The sequence below is a fragment of the Schistocerca cancellata genome, chromosome 3 (assembly GCF_023864275.1).
Source record: "Schistocerca cancellata isolate TAMUIC-IGC-003103 chromosome 3, iqSchCanc2.1, whole genome shotgun sequence".
Taxonomy (NCBI): Eukaryota; Metazoa; Arthropoda; class Insecta; order Orthoptera; family Acrididae; genus Schistocerca; species Schistocerca cancellata.
Window position 1 is genome coordinate 56,097,880 of NC_064628.1, and position 15,419 is coordinate 56,113,298.

The 15,419-nt window shown below is 38.4% G+C and overlaps 1 protein-coding gene across 1 annotated transcript in view; it reads right to left on the bottom strand.

The window, feature by feature from the left end:
• LOC126176957 (2-oxoglutarate and iron-dependent oxygenase domain-containing protein 3-like) overlaps window positions 1-15,419 on the bottom strand; it is a 45,837-nt gene that overhangs the window by 20,265 nt on the left and 10,153 nt on the right. The window contains exons 2-4 of the mRNA XM_049924165.1: window positions 6,619-6,821; window positions 6,238-6,472; window positions 3,898-4,051 (exon numbers count right to left, since the gene is read on the bottom strand). Of these exons, the coding sequence (XP_049780122.1) occupies window positions 3,898-4,051; window positions 6,238-6,472; window positions 6,619-6,821 (592 nt within the window). The remainder of the gene's footprint in view (window positions 1-3,897; window positions 4,052-6,237; window positions 6,473-6,618; window positions 6,822-15,419) is intronic.

Genomic DNA, 15,419 nt, shown 5'->3' on the forward strand with positions numbered 1-15,419 from the left:
CATCATGCTCATTGGGAATTTAGCTGTCAGCTACTTAACCACTCAAGGAAGCAAGCCTGCTTGACAAATCATAGCCACTCCATGCTGTGGGCTATGGTGAGACCTATTGGTAACAAGTATTAATTTTGTTCTTAACCTACAAGTGAACAACTGCATCCTGGTTGCTTTCATGCCAGCTTGATACTTCAGTCATTACTCCAGTCTGGCATTGTGTTTTGGTGTTAGGCATGTACTCAAAATTTGTGGTGAATGTGCATTAAATTTCCAATTTTGATGTAGTCTGCACAAGAGTTGCTTTCTGTTATATCATTTTGTAGATTACTTACACTGTTCTTTTGTGTCATGTTTTCCAATTTTCTTTAAGGTGTTTTGTATTTTATTTAAGCGGTGTTCAAGCCAGTTACTACTCAGATTAACCATGAGCTGCCTGCCTTACGTATTTATCTAGTGTTTGGCATTTTACGAATAGTGTTTATTCAAAGTTCATAAGCCTTTTCATGGTTCTGACATTCCATAAGACTACTGCTTATGGCTTAGTGCTTCCCCAATTGCCTTTATTTTGTTAGTTTACTGTTCAATGCTTTGAGTTCTTGTCAAACTTATTTTACGCATTGATTTTAAATTTAACTAAAATAGTCTTTAATTCTGTCTATATTTGTATGTTACAAGAGAGATTAGCCATTACTCACAGCGTTATTCATCACAGACCTAGTGCCTTAGTTGATCCAATGACAATCGGCAAACAGATTTTGTGATATATCAATGAAAAAAGATCCATTTTGGTAAGGCAGCTGGCCCGTTGATTACATCAAGCATGTGTTACAAGTCATTTGCTATTTTCATGAAGTAGTTGACTGCTTGATAACTATTTGCTCATTTGTTTATTTACAGTGAAAAAAATAACACTGCCTATAGGTGACCTTTAGCACCTCACTTTTTCAGCCTACTATTACACTTGGACATTGTGCCCATAGGTCACTGTGAAGTTACTTATGAACTTCTTGTGTATTACCAAAATTTAAGGCAAATCCTAAAGCACCATCACCATTTGTAAAGCTTGTTGTAGGGCCCCCGGCCATTAATTCAGTTATCCTACATGTATTTTCATTTTAAAATAGTACTGAAGTTCCTTGTTTGCTAAATTTTAGTACCTAAAAATTTTGTTACTGTTTTATTATTGGGCCATAAGCCATTTATGTAATTGCTAAGTTTAATTATTGATTTCATCAACTGATGTTCTTGACCTGCAGTTGTCTGTTTATACTTTCATTGCTTCTACCTGGTACTTTTACCACACTTACCTGTAAGTTTAAATTATTTTTGCTTACCAATGGAACAAAACTTTAATTGGCCTTAAGCCAATTTTGTAGTTGTTAAGTGTAGTCAATTTATTTCCTGAATTTTTCTGTTAACGAGTAATACCACAGGCTGATTAACAATTTGGTAGCAAGTACTGAGTATTTGAATAGTTTGGTAATTCCATTTGGACTCTCCCATGTGGGGCAACTATGTTGTTTTTTAATAACCTCTTTACTTACAAGCATTTCAAGTATTGGATCTAGCTCTTTGTGTTTCCTCACTGTAAACATTTTAGTTGTTTTCAATAATAAATTGTGGTTAAAGAATACTTTATTGGTGGTCCCATTACCTTTCCACTCCCCACACGCCTTCCTACCACTTCAAATCTGCCATTATTGGACTCTGTCTTCACTAGCCGCCGACTGCTGCTTGTGTTAAGTCTGGACGTTGCTGACTTGTCACCTTTTCACCAGTAGGGCACCTACTGCTTATCACCTCCCTGGCAGGCCAGGGTTCAAGCCTCGGTCATACAGACGCCTAGCCATCACAACCTGAGTGTATAACCACTACTTCTGCTCATTGCCACTGCCATTGTCCATGCTGCAGGCTGCGGCTCGACTCCATCTGTCCCCCGTGCTTCTCGTCAAGCACCATAACGACACCAGCTGCCAATGCCAACATTTTCTGTCAACCACTAGCTGTCACCCACACCTGTACGTCTTCACCTCGACTACTGTACTGACTACACTGTTCCACCAGCTGCTGCCACTGCCTGAGGGAAAACACCACACCCTGTCCATACGAGGGGCTGCTATTGACATCAGCACACTTCGCCAGCTGAGGCCAGCCTCTCCAGCACTATGCTCGTGCTTCTTAAGGAATTATTCCATGTACTGTTCCCATGATGGATCAATGTTTGACACCTGCCACCACAACACTGCAGTCATGCCCTGTGTGGGGAACTATATGCACCTCGACCATACTGCCTACTAGACCAATCCATCTACACTGTTGGAACAGTACTGCACAAATGCTGAATAGGTCTCTTACTAAAACATCATCCACTGATGAATGAATGACTTTAAAATTATGCTTTTCCAGATAACCAATCTTCAGGTATCAGATACATCGAGATGTACAGATGAAATGAAATTATGTGTTACATACGTAACTGTCAGAGGCTGTTCTTCTTGTCACATCTTCAACTGTCTACATTGTGTCTGTTCTTTCAGACATACAAGTAAATATTACAAGCCCATGCAGGCACGTGATGACGACAACATTGGTATCGACTCCTCATTGTCTCATTCTCCATGTTGCAAGAATCCAAGTAACACTGCGAGCATTAGGTAATGAATTCGGTGGACTACGATATAAAGATGTAAAGAGGGTGACGGATAGCTGAAGTGGTTAAGGTGACCACTCATGATAAACAGGAAATCCGAGTTCGAGTCCTGGTCCTGCATAAATTTTCATATCTCACTACTGGGTAGTAGATCTACACCTAATACAGCTGATGTCAAAGATTTGCATTCAGCAAATTAATTTTGAGATAATTAAATGCCTCAACAACTATGCTATATCACTCAGTTTCAATTTTTGGCAGCTCTCGTGAAAATGTCCCCAATAAATAGTCCTACACAACTAATTTTATGAGCTATACTGTATTGAAAAAAAGTACTACATAAGCCAGCCCAGCTACTACAATTTTATTTTGCATTCTATCAGTGTTCAAAGAGGCATCCATCTTTACACTGATCAAATCAAATCAATTTTAGAATTCCTCCAAAATACATTTCAGCTTTCATTAATTGAACATTCTTGTTATCTGATGTTTAACATTATACATATTAGCGGATCATGAAAAAAGGAAAGAAAAAGTGAAAAATATAGAAAAAATTCTTTGAGGTATCTTCAAGCGAAAAAGTTACAAGCTCAAACTAGTAACATTAGAACTTAACATCCTATCGACCTCAAGTTTGTTAGAAATGTAGCAGAATTTCAGACAGTGCAAGGACAGGCAAACAACTTAGCTGCATTCTTTTTAAAGGAACCAATTTAGGACAATTATGAAATAGCTTAGTACAAGATATTTTTTACAAAATTAGTTCATTCTTTTGTAATAAACCAGTTCTTATTAAGATCACGCTGGATTTTGTCCAAAGAACTCCAACATGCCTTTTTGCCACAGAAACCTGTGCACTCTTGTTATTTTAAATCAGATGCCTACTGAAATTTCCATGGTATATTAAAGTGGTGTGCTGCACCAGTAATCGAACCTAGAACCTTGACTTTCACAAGATATGCTCTTACTGACTGAGTTACCCAGTCCCCCACACCGTTTTAATCTGTCCCAATAAGTTTCAAAACAGCGTACACACTGCTGCAGAATGAAGATTCACTCCAGAGACTTGCCCTTCATTATATATTTACATATAATAAATGCACATTAACGTAATTTCAATGCATGTATCAGACCCCTTTTGTAAAAAGAATCACCACCATTTACACATATTTCATGTATGAACTGTTAAATATACATTAACTGCACCAGTCCACTGAAGGTTTCAGATTGTTAACACATTCAACACAACTCACCTTATCCACATGTGGGTGCCAATATTCATCATGTACAGTCTTCGGAGGAGCATCAGTCAGGCGAGAAAAGAATGTGGGATGTGTTAAATGGATTGCAGTGTAGTCCAAACCGAAATGATATGCAACAGCTTGCTGGATCTTTAATTTCACAATTCTAAAATGAGACAGTTAGCACTAATTAAATTTTAATACAGGATGCAATAAGCATTTAAAATGGGTCATATAAAATTCTGAAAGCAAACAACAAAACACAAGACGTAAAATGTTACAGGAAATAATTATAATTAATGAGGGGAAAAATAGGGCATTGTCTCTTCTACCCTTTGCACTTATCCTTACTCATGCTCATGCTTTGCCTCTACAGCTAGCAATATCTCTTCACTGTTGATCATATTGAGTTCTCCTCAATAACATCTCTAGCCAACTACAGGGATTTTACTCATAAAGCACACAAACAAACAATAGTGCCGGAAAGTAATACAGCTTTCTTTGGTTTCCTACCATCCTTCACAACCGGTATAAAAGATTCAGAAAATGAGACATGAATTTAACAATAAAACTGCTCTAGGAACCACTTCAGAGCATTTTACTGTTACTTCATGACACAGGAGTCAGTCATTAAACTTCAGTTTATATTTACTGTAACTGCTAAATTATGGTGAGTTGCGTTTTCAGCATACAAAATATGAGGTTGGTGCATAAGTTCACAGCATTTTTGTTTTGCCTGTTGGTACTAGAGTTGCTATGTGTTTAATTATTGAAGTCATTTTTTATTTGTAGTTCACTGCTGCCATTTGAGTTTACATATTGTCATTTGGAGATAGTGAGTAGAGCTGTGGAGGCTAGAAAATGGAGTGCCAACTGAAAAAATCTGAACATTTCCAACATATTCTTCTACCTGAATTCAATAGAAGACTGACAGCAGTGGAGGCAGCTATAGACATTTGTGCTGTGTATGGGGATAATGCCACTGGTTAACTCATTGTAAGGAGGATTTGTTTTAACATTAGTGATTCTCCACATTCAAGAATACCTTCAGAGTTTGATGAAGATTGTTTAAATGCATTAATCCACAATGATCCACATCAGTCAACTCGAGAACTGGCAAATGCGATGAACTGTGATCGTTCCATCGTGCAACATTTGCATGCAATGGCAAAGGTTCAGAAATCATATGTATGGGTGCCGAATGCTCTAAACCAAAACCACAAAAAGCAGTGGGTGGATTTCTGTGCAAAAATTTGCATTTCTGCTTGCTCGTCATCAACTGGTTCTTGAACAACACTGACCATTCCTATTCTGTATCATTACTGGTGACGAGAAATGGTGTCTTTATGCTAATACAAGGAAAAGAATTGTTGAGCCCAAACAAAGCAGCAACTTCCTGTACAAAGACCTGCGCACATCTACTAAAGATAATGTTGTGCATCTGGTGGAATAGCAGAAGTGTGGTGTACTATAAATTGCTTCCCTGAGGAATAACCATCACTGCTGATATTTACTGTCAGCAACTGGAATGTTTTGCACACACAAACCAAGAATGATGATCAGGAAGACTGAATGAAGTGATGCTACTCTAAGATAACGCCCGCTCACATTCTGCTAGACTGACAAAAACACTATACAAGAACTGGGCTGGAAAATCATTCCACACCCACCTTATTCACCTGATCCCGCTCAGATTTTCACCTTTTCCGCTCACTATTGAACAACCTACAAAGAACATCATTTTCGGATGAAAATCCACTCCGAGCATGGTTTGATGAGTTCTTTGCCTCAAACCCATGTGATTTTACTGTTGCAGAATAGAAAAGTCACCCCACTGTTGGCAGACTGCTGTAAAGAGTGAAGGAGAATATACTACTGATGACTGAAGTCTCTGTTACGTGCATCTGTTGTGTTTATTAAACTTGTGGAAAAACACTACCAAACTACTACACCAGCCCAATATTACACAAACCATTGGTTTTCGTTCACTGGTTCAAAAGACGTGGCCATTTTAAATTTGTCACAATAAATTAAGACTGTATATCACAATACCTCAGTAAACATATGAATTTAAAATAATGGGGTGATTTTTGCCACAGGAAAGATGTGTTAAAAGTGAAAAATACGTTTACAAGGATAGGCTCACTCCAAGCACAAATTATTCTCAAATGATACTCACTTCTGGTAAATAATTAGCCTACTTAAAAAAAAAATCAGTCTAGCCTTTCTCTGCATAACTATTTACTTAGATGACATCACAAACTAATGGCTTCAAATTGGGTACTTTTCTTTCTGTCTTCCACCACACATTCAAAATTACAACTGACTGTTTGAAAAACACAGTATGCTTACTTGTATATTGCAAAGTCAGGTTTCTTGAATAAATTCTTTGCCTTTTCCAACATATATATGTTGGTGAAAGTTCTTCCATGTGACAGCGCTCCTGAGTGGAGGTCCAAAATTGAAGCTCCTCCATCGGAGCCACCAAGTCCAATACCTCGTTGAGCAAGACTGAGCAGCATCTCTGCCTCTGTTGCTGAAACTAACTTATCAGATACCAACCGTCCACAACGGGCAGGTGCACATCCTGCAGAAAAAATAAAAACTGATATTATGAGAGGAGGTCAATCTTAAAGCTGATGTTTCCAACTCCTTGTGCATAAAATAAATTTGCATTGTTGACCAGTTAGGCAGAAGCTGATATACACAGTCTTTTTTATTTTTATTCTGTACCTGGAAATTTCATGAGCTCTGCTTTTATTTCATTTGAACAGGCAATGTCTTGTGCTTGGTGTTGCAAAACGTCCTTTTGTTTTGCTATGCATATTTCACGAGAGTTCTTCGATGTAAAATATACTACCGCCATGACTCCAACCATCAGTATGCCTCTTGCCCAAAGTCTTTGCTTCGGAAACTTTGGCATAGGACCATATTTCCTGAAAATGGGATAATGAAAAAATAAAACTCTAATGGACATATAGTTAATATATTTATTTCAATTTAGATAGTGACTATATTACGTAACAGCTCAAATTTAATCATGTGTTTATATATTTTTATTCAAAATTCAAATGGCTCTAAGCACTATGGGACTTAACATCTGAGGTCATCAGTCCACTAGACTTAGAACTACTTAAACCTAACTAACCTAAGGACATCACACACATCCATGCCAGAGGCAGGATTCGAACCTGCGACCGTAGCAGCAGCGCAGTTCCGGACTGAAGCGTCTAGAACCGCTCGGCCACAGCGGCTGGCCCTATTTTTATTCCACAGAGCCTGTGTGTCTAAGGTACATGATAACAGAACATGTCATTTCAAATGTGAAACTGTTGCAAGATCTATAAAATGCTAAAATGAAAATAATGTGACAATAACAAACATTCAGCATAAAAATGTTCCTTCATTTTTCAAAGATGAATAATTAGAAATATTTATAATAATAATTTTGTTGTAAAACATAATAATCATTACAGTTTAAAGCCAACTGCAGATAAAGCACGGTTGGAATGAAAGATGTGAGCAGAACAAGATGAGTGACACTGTCAGAAAGACTCAAATTTTATCTGACTGGAAGTGAAGACAGTTGCCAAAGAAATGATTTGTCAACAAGGAGAGAAATTGTGTTTTATTTTCTTTCACTCAGACAACTGTGATAAGTGAACTGAATTATAAATATGAAATTTGTGCCCATGTGCACCTTAGAATATCATAGCATGTACGCAAGAAACACAGAGAGCCACTCATGTAAAGAAGAGACAGTTCCCAATCAGCAACAAGTGGCTTCAAATTTTATTTTTTTCTGAAGGAACCTGCTATGGAAACGAATGAAGTGTTGTAATAGGCATGTGGAGAACATGTTTCTCCACAATCGACCACATTTCAGTGATTCAAACAATTTAAGGACTCATCTTTCAATCTGTAAAAAGTATTAAATGGAAAGAAGGAAGACTAGGGTTTAACATTCTATTGTTGACAAGGTCATTAGAGACAGGGCATAAGCTTTGACTGGGAAACGACGGGAAAGGAAATTGGACATGCACTTTCCAGGCAACCACCTCAACATCTGTCTTAAGTGAGTTAGGGAAATCACAGAAAATCTAAATCTGGATGGCTGGAGGGTATTTGAAGTGACATCCTCTTGAATATGAGTTCAGTGTCTCACCACTGCACCACTTCTCAGGCTGTCTAATGCTCTTGCTCTTACTACACTTCATGCCACAACACAAAGATAAGCAAATAAATGAGCATACAGTGACAAGAAATGCTGAACATTACTGCAGTTACCTTTTTCATTTGTCTACAGTGAGCATCAAACTGCCAAGTCTGAAGAGGAGAAAATCTGCTGAGACTATGGCAGCAGTGAAGCATGACATGGCCTACCTCTGCTGCATTATTACACACACAATGATGGCTGGCTTTTATCATACAGACCTCTAAAGGGTTGCCAGCATGCTCTGTCTGGAAATCATCCAGATCATGTACAATAAAAAATGCTACTATTACTCAGTCTTTGGAGAAAGCCACAGAACCTACCTTCACCAACTTTGAGAAATCATCAAGACTGCAGGATTTCACAGCTGGTGCTTCATTCCTTTGCAGTATCTCATTTTCTTGGGATTTTAATGATGGTTTACAATACATGATTCTTCCTAAGATTTCATCTCCTGCTGTGGAGACTGACATTCATGGAGCAATAAACATAACATAATGCAAACAACTGATATGACTGTATTCATCTGCTCAGCACATATTCTATGAGAACACACACCACAAGTTATACAGTCACACAATACCTTCCAGTACAGAACACTGATCACCATCCATACAGCTAAAGTCTTCCACACTTACTGCTGCTGTGTGGTAGCCATTTTAAACCAACAGAGACAATCTGGAAGAATGAGATGATTCAGAAGAAATAAACAAAGGCTGGGATCCAATCCTTCGTAGAGAATATTACGACACTGAAAGACTAGTAATCTTGACTTCACAGTGCTTTATCTGGTATCTGACAAAACTCATTCTAAGGCCAAAAACGGTGGGCTTTCTAAAGTGCCTGATGCTTCTGCACTCAAAATCTGGTTAGCTAATTTACATGTTCTGCATGTCACATTTGCGACTATTCACTGAGATATGTAAAATGTCAGTAAGTCTACTAATAAGAGTATTTTCACTGGTGGTCAGTTATTTTTATTTTTTAAGCTCTTCCTGATTCTTTGCAACCAATATCATAAGAGACTAAATACACTGTGAGGCTGTTGTTATTAGGCTCAATTTTTTAAACAGTTGCATACATGAGGTTACAGCAAAGTACTGAATACTGTACTTTGTTTCTATGTGTGGAATTACCTAAGAAATTGTTCCATGTAACATCAATTAATATAAGTATGCAACATATGCTAATTTTCTAACTCTTTCACCAGATATTATACAAAGTAGCTGTAACAACTGTTAAGCAGCATTGTGATGGTATGCAATGAAGACCTCGTTAACTCAATCTGTCTGTGAAGACCTTGTACTACCGGTAACCATTTACTCCATGATCAAAGATATATTAAAAACTGCAGAGATTTCTTTAATCTGCCAATAACTAGACTTCTACTGCATAGTTACACTTGTAGCAACTTTATCTGTATCACTTTACACTATTTTTTACGAAACCGTTTTTGCACCTCCTGTAAAATTTAACAAATGGAGTTACAAGGTTTTCATTGCTTACCATCGACGGGTGATTCTGAACACAAATTGTCCAAAACCCAACTTATATTCTTCACAAATGATATCTGACAACCCACAGAAAGGTAACCACTTGGATATAATGTTTCCAGATCATTTTTAAACTTTTTGATTCAGTACCACAACAACAGATGCGATGGACAATGTCCTTAAGAGGTATCATTTCAGACTGGTAGCTGGACACAGAACTTCTTGACAGGCAAAAATCAGCATGCTATGTTGGACAGTGAATAAGGATAGAGGATAAAGATAAGCTGAACAGATCAAAATTGGGTAACATCCATTCAGCACTAGACAAAATATCAGCCTGGTGCAAAGATTCAGAACTAACTTTCATTCTGGATGAATGTTAAGCTGTGCACTTCTATGGACAATAAAATTCAACAGTCTTGGACTCAGGAATGGCTTAATGCCCAAGTGACACAAGCCACTGCTTGGGGCACCATGCTGAGAGTGGTGCCACAGCTGTAAGATGTTCAGATGAAAGTATGCGGCGAGAAAGAGAGGACAAGGGATATCCAAATTACAAGTCATGTGTGTGGAAAAAATGTTCTCAAATTGCCTCTGCTAGGTGTACCAAATTAATGAGTCAATCATGTCGTACAAACATGGGAGTAACAATCACAGTGGAATGATCACACAGACAAAAGTTTAAAATCAAATGCACGGTACGATTTTATACATTCATAAGAAAGCAGGAAGCTTTGGTTCATCAAGAGAGACTGTTCTTTTCTTATGAAAGATTTAAACACCCTATACGTAAAGACTGTTTTATGGAACTATCTTCTTGGGTAATGCATGAAAAGTAAATAAACTGCTAATTCTGTAGAAGTGCCAGTAAGAATATTGTGTAAAGTAGATAACTGAACATCTTGCAGGGGCATTGTTAAGAATCCTGGCATTCTTATACCCACCTTCCTGTGAATTTACTCCTTAATGGTGTTTGTTATTAATAAAAATCAGTTTCAGCTGAACTCCAACTTGTACAAGCACGATACAAGGAAAAAAAATTTTTTTTAATGTAGAATCTGTCTCCCAGTATGGCATGTAGTCGAGTTATGTATTCTTGTGTAAAGGTATTCAACAAGGTCCCACATAACATAAGGCCAGAAACTGGAAATCCCTACCAATTTAAAAGGCTGTTCAAAACTTACTTCATTTGACAGTCCTGTAAACTATTTAGAATCAAAGACTGAAAATTCCTGTCAGCTACATAGCAAGCAGTAGCATTAATTAAAAAATCTGTATGGCAAGCAATGGTATCTTGTAAAAAAGTATCTTTCCTTACAGATGTAGGTAATCAGCTTCTTTGAAAAACAGCCACATAATCAAGTACATATTAAGATACCAATATAAGGCAAACAGCAGCTGCTTAAAACTAGAGAACATCTGATCACAATTGGTGTAAGTAAACCTTCTGAAATGGCAGCCACTTAACTAAAAATACTAGACATCCTTGAGAAGTTAATTATTCTGTGCCTGTACCACCCACCTAGCGGTAATGTGGACACTTTCTTCAACAAATTAACTGAATGTAATCAAAACCCTCTTGCAGCCATTGTTACTGTCAATCAAATTCTGGATAAAAAGGAATATTTGATATGAGCCATCGTCTCTGACCAGTGACTTAGAAAACACAACAAACAACTTATAAATAACATTGTGACAGTAATGTAATATCAGTGACTTTTTTCAACCCCCCCCCCACACACACACACACACACACACACACATTCATTGAGTTCACCAACTCACAACCAAATTGTCACCTTCCTACCTAACCTAGACCTCAAGCAAGGTACAGATCAATCTCTCACCACAGCCAAGTTGTTTAGCTTTCATAGTAACTGGTTTCACCAACTAACATAACTGTGCACATACACATCAAAATTTGACATCACAGCGGCCATTAACAATACATCGCTGGTCAAGGTCGACAACTCCTATCGCATATTCCTCCTGACCCAAAATTGTTCAATGTATGCTACCCCAGTGTTAATAAGTAAAATACTCCAACATTTCAGTCACTGCTCCAAATGGCCTTCTTCAGGGCGTTGTGCTGACTGCTGAATGATAAAAACTTCAATTCTTCTTTAAAAACCACCTATTCCAGGTGGAAAGGGGAGTTTTATGAACAGATAGACTGTGTAGCCATGGGTTCCTCTCTCTCACCTACTGCACCAGACATTTCAATGGAGCATCTGAAGACATTTCAATCGACGCGTCTGAAGAAACAGCTCTCCAGTCCACACTGTTACACCCAGAATGCTGGTTCCAGCACTATGATGATATCTTCGTCATCTGGTCACATGGAGAAGAAGAGCTAGGGAACTTCCTCCAACACCTAAATAAATAGCACAGAAATATTGAATTTACGATGGAGATAAAAAAGAATGGGGTGTTGCCTTTCCTTGGCAGTTTACCAAAAAACCTGATGGTAAACTTGGCCACAGAGTATATAGAAAATCCACTGGCATGGACAGGTATCTACACGTCACCTCCCATTATCATTCTAAGTGGAAGAAACCTGCCCTTCATACATTAACTAGAGGGCCCACAGAATCAGCAATGAAAAGCATTTGAAGGCTAATCTACATAACCTCAAATCCATCTTTGGAACCAATGTTTATGGGATAAAGATGACAGATAAAACTATGGCAACAAAGGATGAAGGTAATATGGACTCTCTGCTGAGCAGGTATCAAGCCACTTTTTCACAGCGGCAACAAAATAAAAGATGTCTTTGCTCAACAAACTGCATACTGCTGGAGTCTACAAAACTGGCTGTGACCGTGGACTAGCGTACGTAGGTGAGGCAGGGTGACACATTAGCACAAAGACATCTGAAAATGAAAGACAGATGCATCTGAGACGAAACAACAAGTCAGAGTGATGGTGGAACATCAGGATGAGAGCACAAACCAATAATCGTACTGGTGAAACAGTCACTTACCTTGAGAGGCGAGGTTACAGAGGCAATAGAAATAGCTAAGTGGCCTGCTAACATGAATAAAGAAGACAGCTACAGACTTCCAGTGCCTTGGCTGCCAGCAGTAACAGCACTTAGGGATGACAGTGTTCACGGAGCAACCCACACACGCCTGCAGGAGACCACAGCAGCTGTATGTACGCAGACTACTGGCATGCCTAATTTTCAATACCCAATCAGACTACAAAAACAGCTTCTTCCCTTACCATGTAAGAAATTAAGTTTTTCTAGTTCAGTGCAAAATCCGGAGGAAGGCCATTTGCAATAGTCACCAAAAAATTTCAAAATTTTACATGTTAACAACACGGTCACAATCCCTGAAGAATTTTGTTGGCTATCTAACTGAAGTCCTAGAAAGAATTGCAGCCTCCAAAACTATCACTAGTGTTGAGGATGAAATCAGTAATAATGTCCTAAATATTTTGAGCACTTTTCGTGTGATACAAATGGTAAACTCTGCTAGAAGAGCATCAAAAAGTTTAGCTCCAGTTTTAGGCCTTTCGCAAACATATATTGACAGGGAGAATTGTAAAGTATTCGTAACACATCATGATCTTTTTGAGCATTACTGCCAGATAATAAAGCTACAGACAGGCTGCAAATGATTCTTCTTGGAGTGTAAAATACATACTTCTTCTAGGGCATTGGTAAATCAAACCTGGGATGAAATGTACATGGAAAACAATGTAGTAGCTAACTTCTCTAAATTGTGCACATTGTTTAAATTAATTTTCCAAACATAGGAATTTCAGCAGCTAAGGAAAATAACTGTAGCTATTAGAAAGTACACGCTGACACTTAAATTTCTCAGGTCTTTATGGAAGCACTATGTTAATCCACTGTATTTAGATTACTACCAAGGTATGAAAAAATATACAGGAGGGTAACACTTCCCGCAAAAAAATGAAAAAAAAAAAAACATACATAATATTGAAAATAAAAGCAAAGTAGTATGGATTTTATAAACGTGAAAATTGAAAAGTCAAACACAAGTATAACAAAATACAAATCAAATGTGGGTGTCTAATAACAGAAAATCCTCAGGCACTGGCAAATTTGAAACTGATAGTTCCTCCGGGGATTACAGAAGCGTGGTGATTCCACTTGTCTGCTCTGACCTGTGATATTATCAATATGGGGGAAATGACCATTCTCAGCGTCTCCAATATGGCACCTATGACATCACTACATACATACGGCAACAAACACAAAAATACATATAAATGCGATGATAATAATAATATCTCCCTCCAAAAATATAGTCAAACAGAACAAATTGAGTGTTTTAGGGTGGGGATAAGCTAAATATTAAAATAAAAAAAGCACACCATGATCCCAAGAAACACAAAATGACAGCGGGGGGGGGGGGGGGGGGGGGGGGGGGGGGGGGGGGGCCGACGACGACACATTCCACTATACCAAGTCCACAGGAATCAGATACTTCTCTTGATCTATATAGCTCAACCACAAACTGTGGATACCACAAAAAACAAACACCTACAACTATAAAAATTGGAGTCTGACATTTCTCTTGATTTATATAGGTCAACCACAGCTGACAATACCAAACCACCAACATCTACAACTAAAAAACTTGGAACTGGACATAAAGTTGAATCAGACATTTCCCTTGACCTACACAGGTCAACCACAGCTGATGATACCGAAACCCCAATACCAACAACTACAAAAATTGGAATTGGACATTCCCCTTGACGTATATAGGTCAACCACAGCTGATGATACCAAAATACCAACATTTACAAAAATTGCAATTGGGACATTTCCCTTAATCTATGTAGCTCAACCACAGCTGATGGTGCCAAAAAATCAACACCTACAACTACGAAAATAAAACCAAACCCACAATACCTCAAAAACTTAAAAATCAAACATCCCTACAGAAATAAAATACACAATCAGTACAAACATAAATACACAAAACATCACAACACAAGAACAATACAAAAAACAAAAACAAAAGAATACTCACCACCAACAAATTCCAGTTCTGCAAACTAGGTTGTGCCACCCCAAGCACTCACTCACTCACTCACTCACTCACTCACTCTCCCTCCCCCCCCCCCCCTCTCTCTCTCTCTCTCTCTCTCTCTCTCTCTCACACACACACACACACACACACACACACACACACACACACACACACACAAACAAACAAAAACCCAAACACCCACAACCTACCAACCCCAACCATCACCCCCCCCCCCCCCAACAAAACCACAAAGAAAACGAAACTCACACCTTACAAATCAACGACTACTGCAACAAAAATGTCCCTCTACAACATAATCATAAAACAACCCCCTCCCCCAACCAAAACCAACCCACCTAAAACCGCATTGATTACCCACAAACCCCCACTCCCTCCCCCCCCCCCCCCACCAGCGCATACCAAACCCTCTCAACTAATCACCTTCAACCTATACATCTTACCCACAGCCCTCAGAAAAACACAATAATCCCCAAGGACACTCTGCCACCAGCAATACTCATCTAGATGAGACTGCAGGTTAGAAGGCGTCTCTTCCCCATCCGATGCATTGATTTAACTGACACCCAAAACCCCTCTATTGTATCAGTACATGCCCCAGTTTCATAATTATAAACTCTAAACTATGGTTCACAACTAAATGATCAAAACACCTCCTCCCTAAACCCCTCTAAGACGAAAAAGCATCTGAAACTGCAGTACTCTCCTCCTCAATACACTCTTCAATTAACTCCATCAATTCCCTCTTAGTATAGCCCTACAAAACTATGAAAACACAGCCACAAACACAGTCAGCAT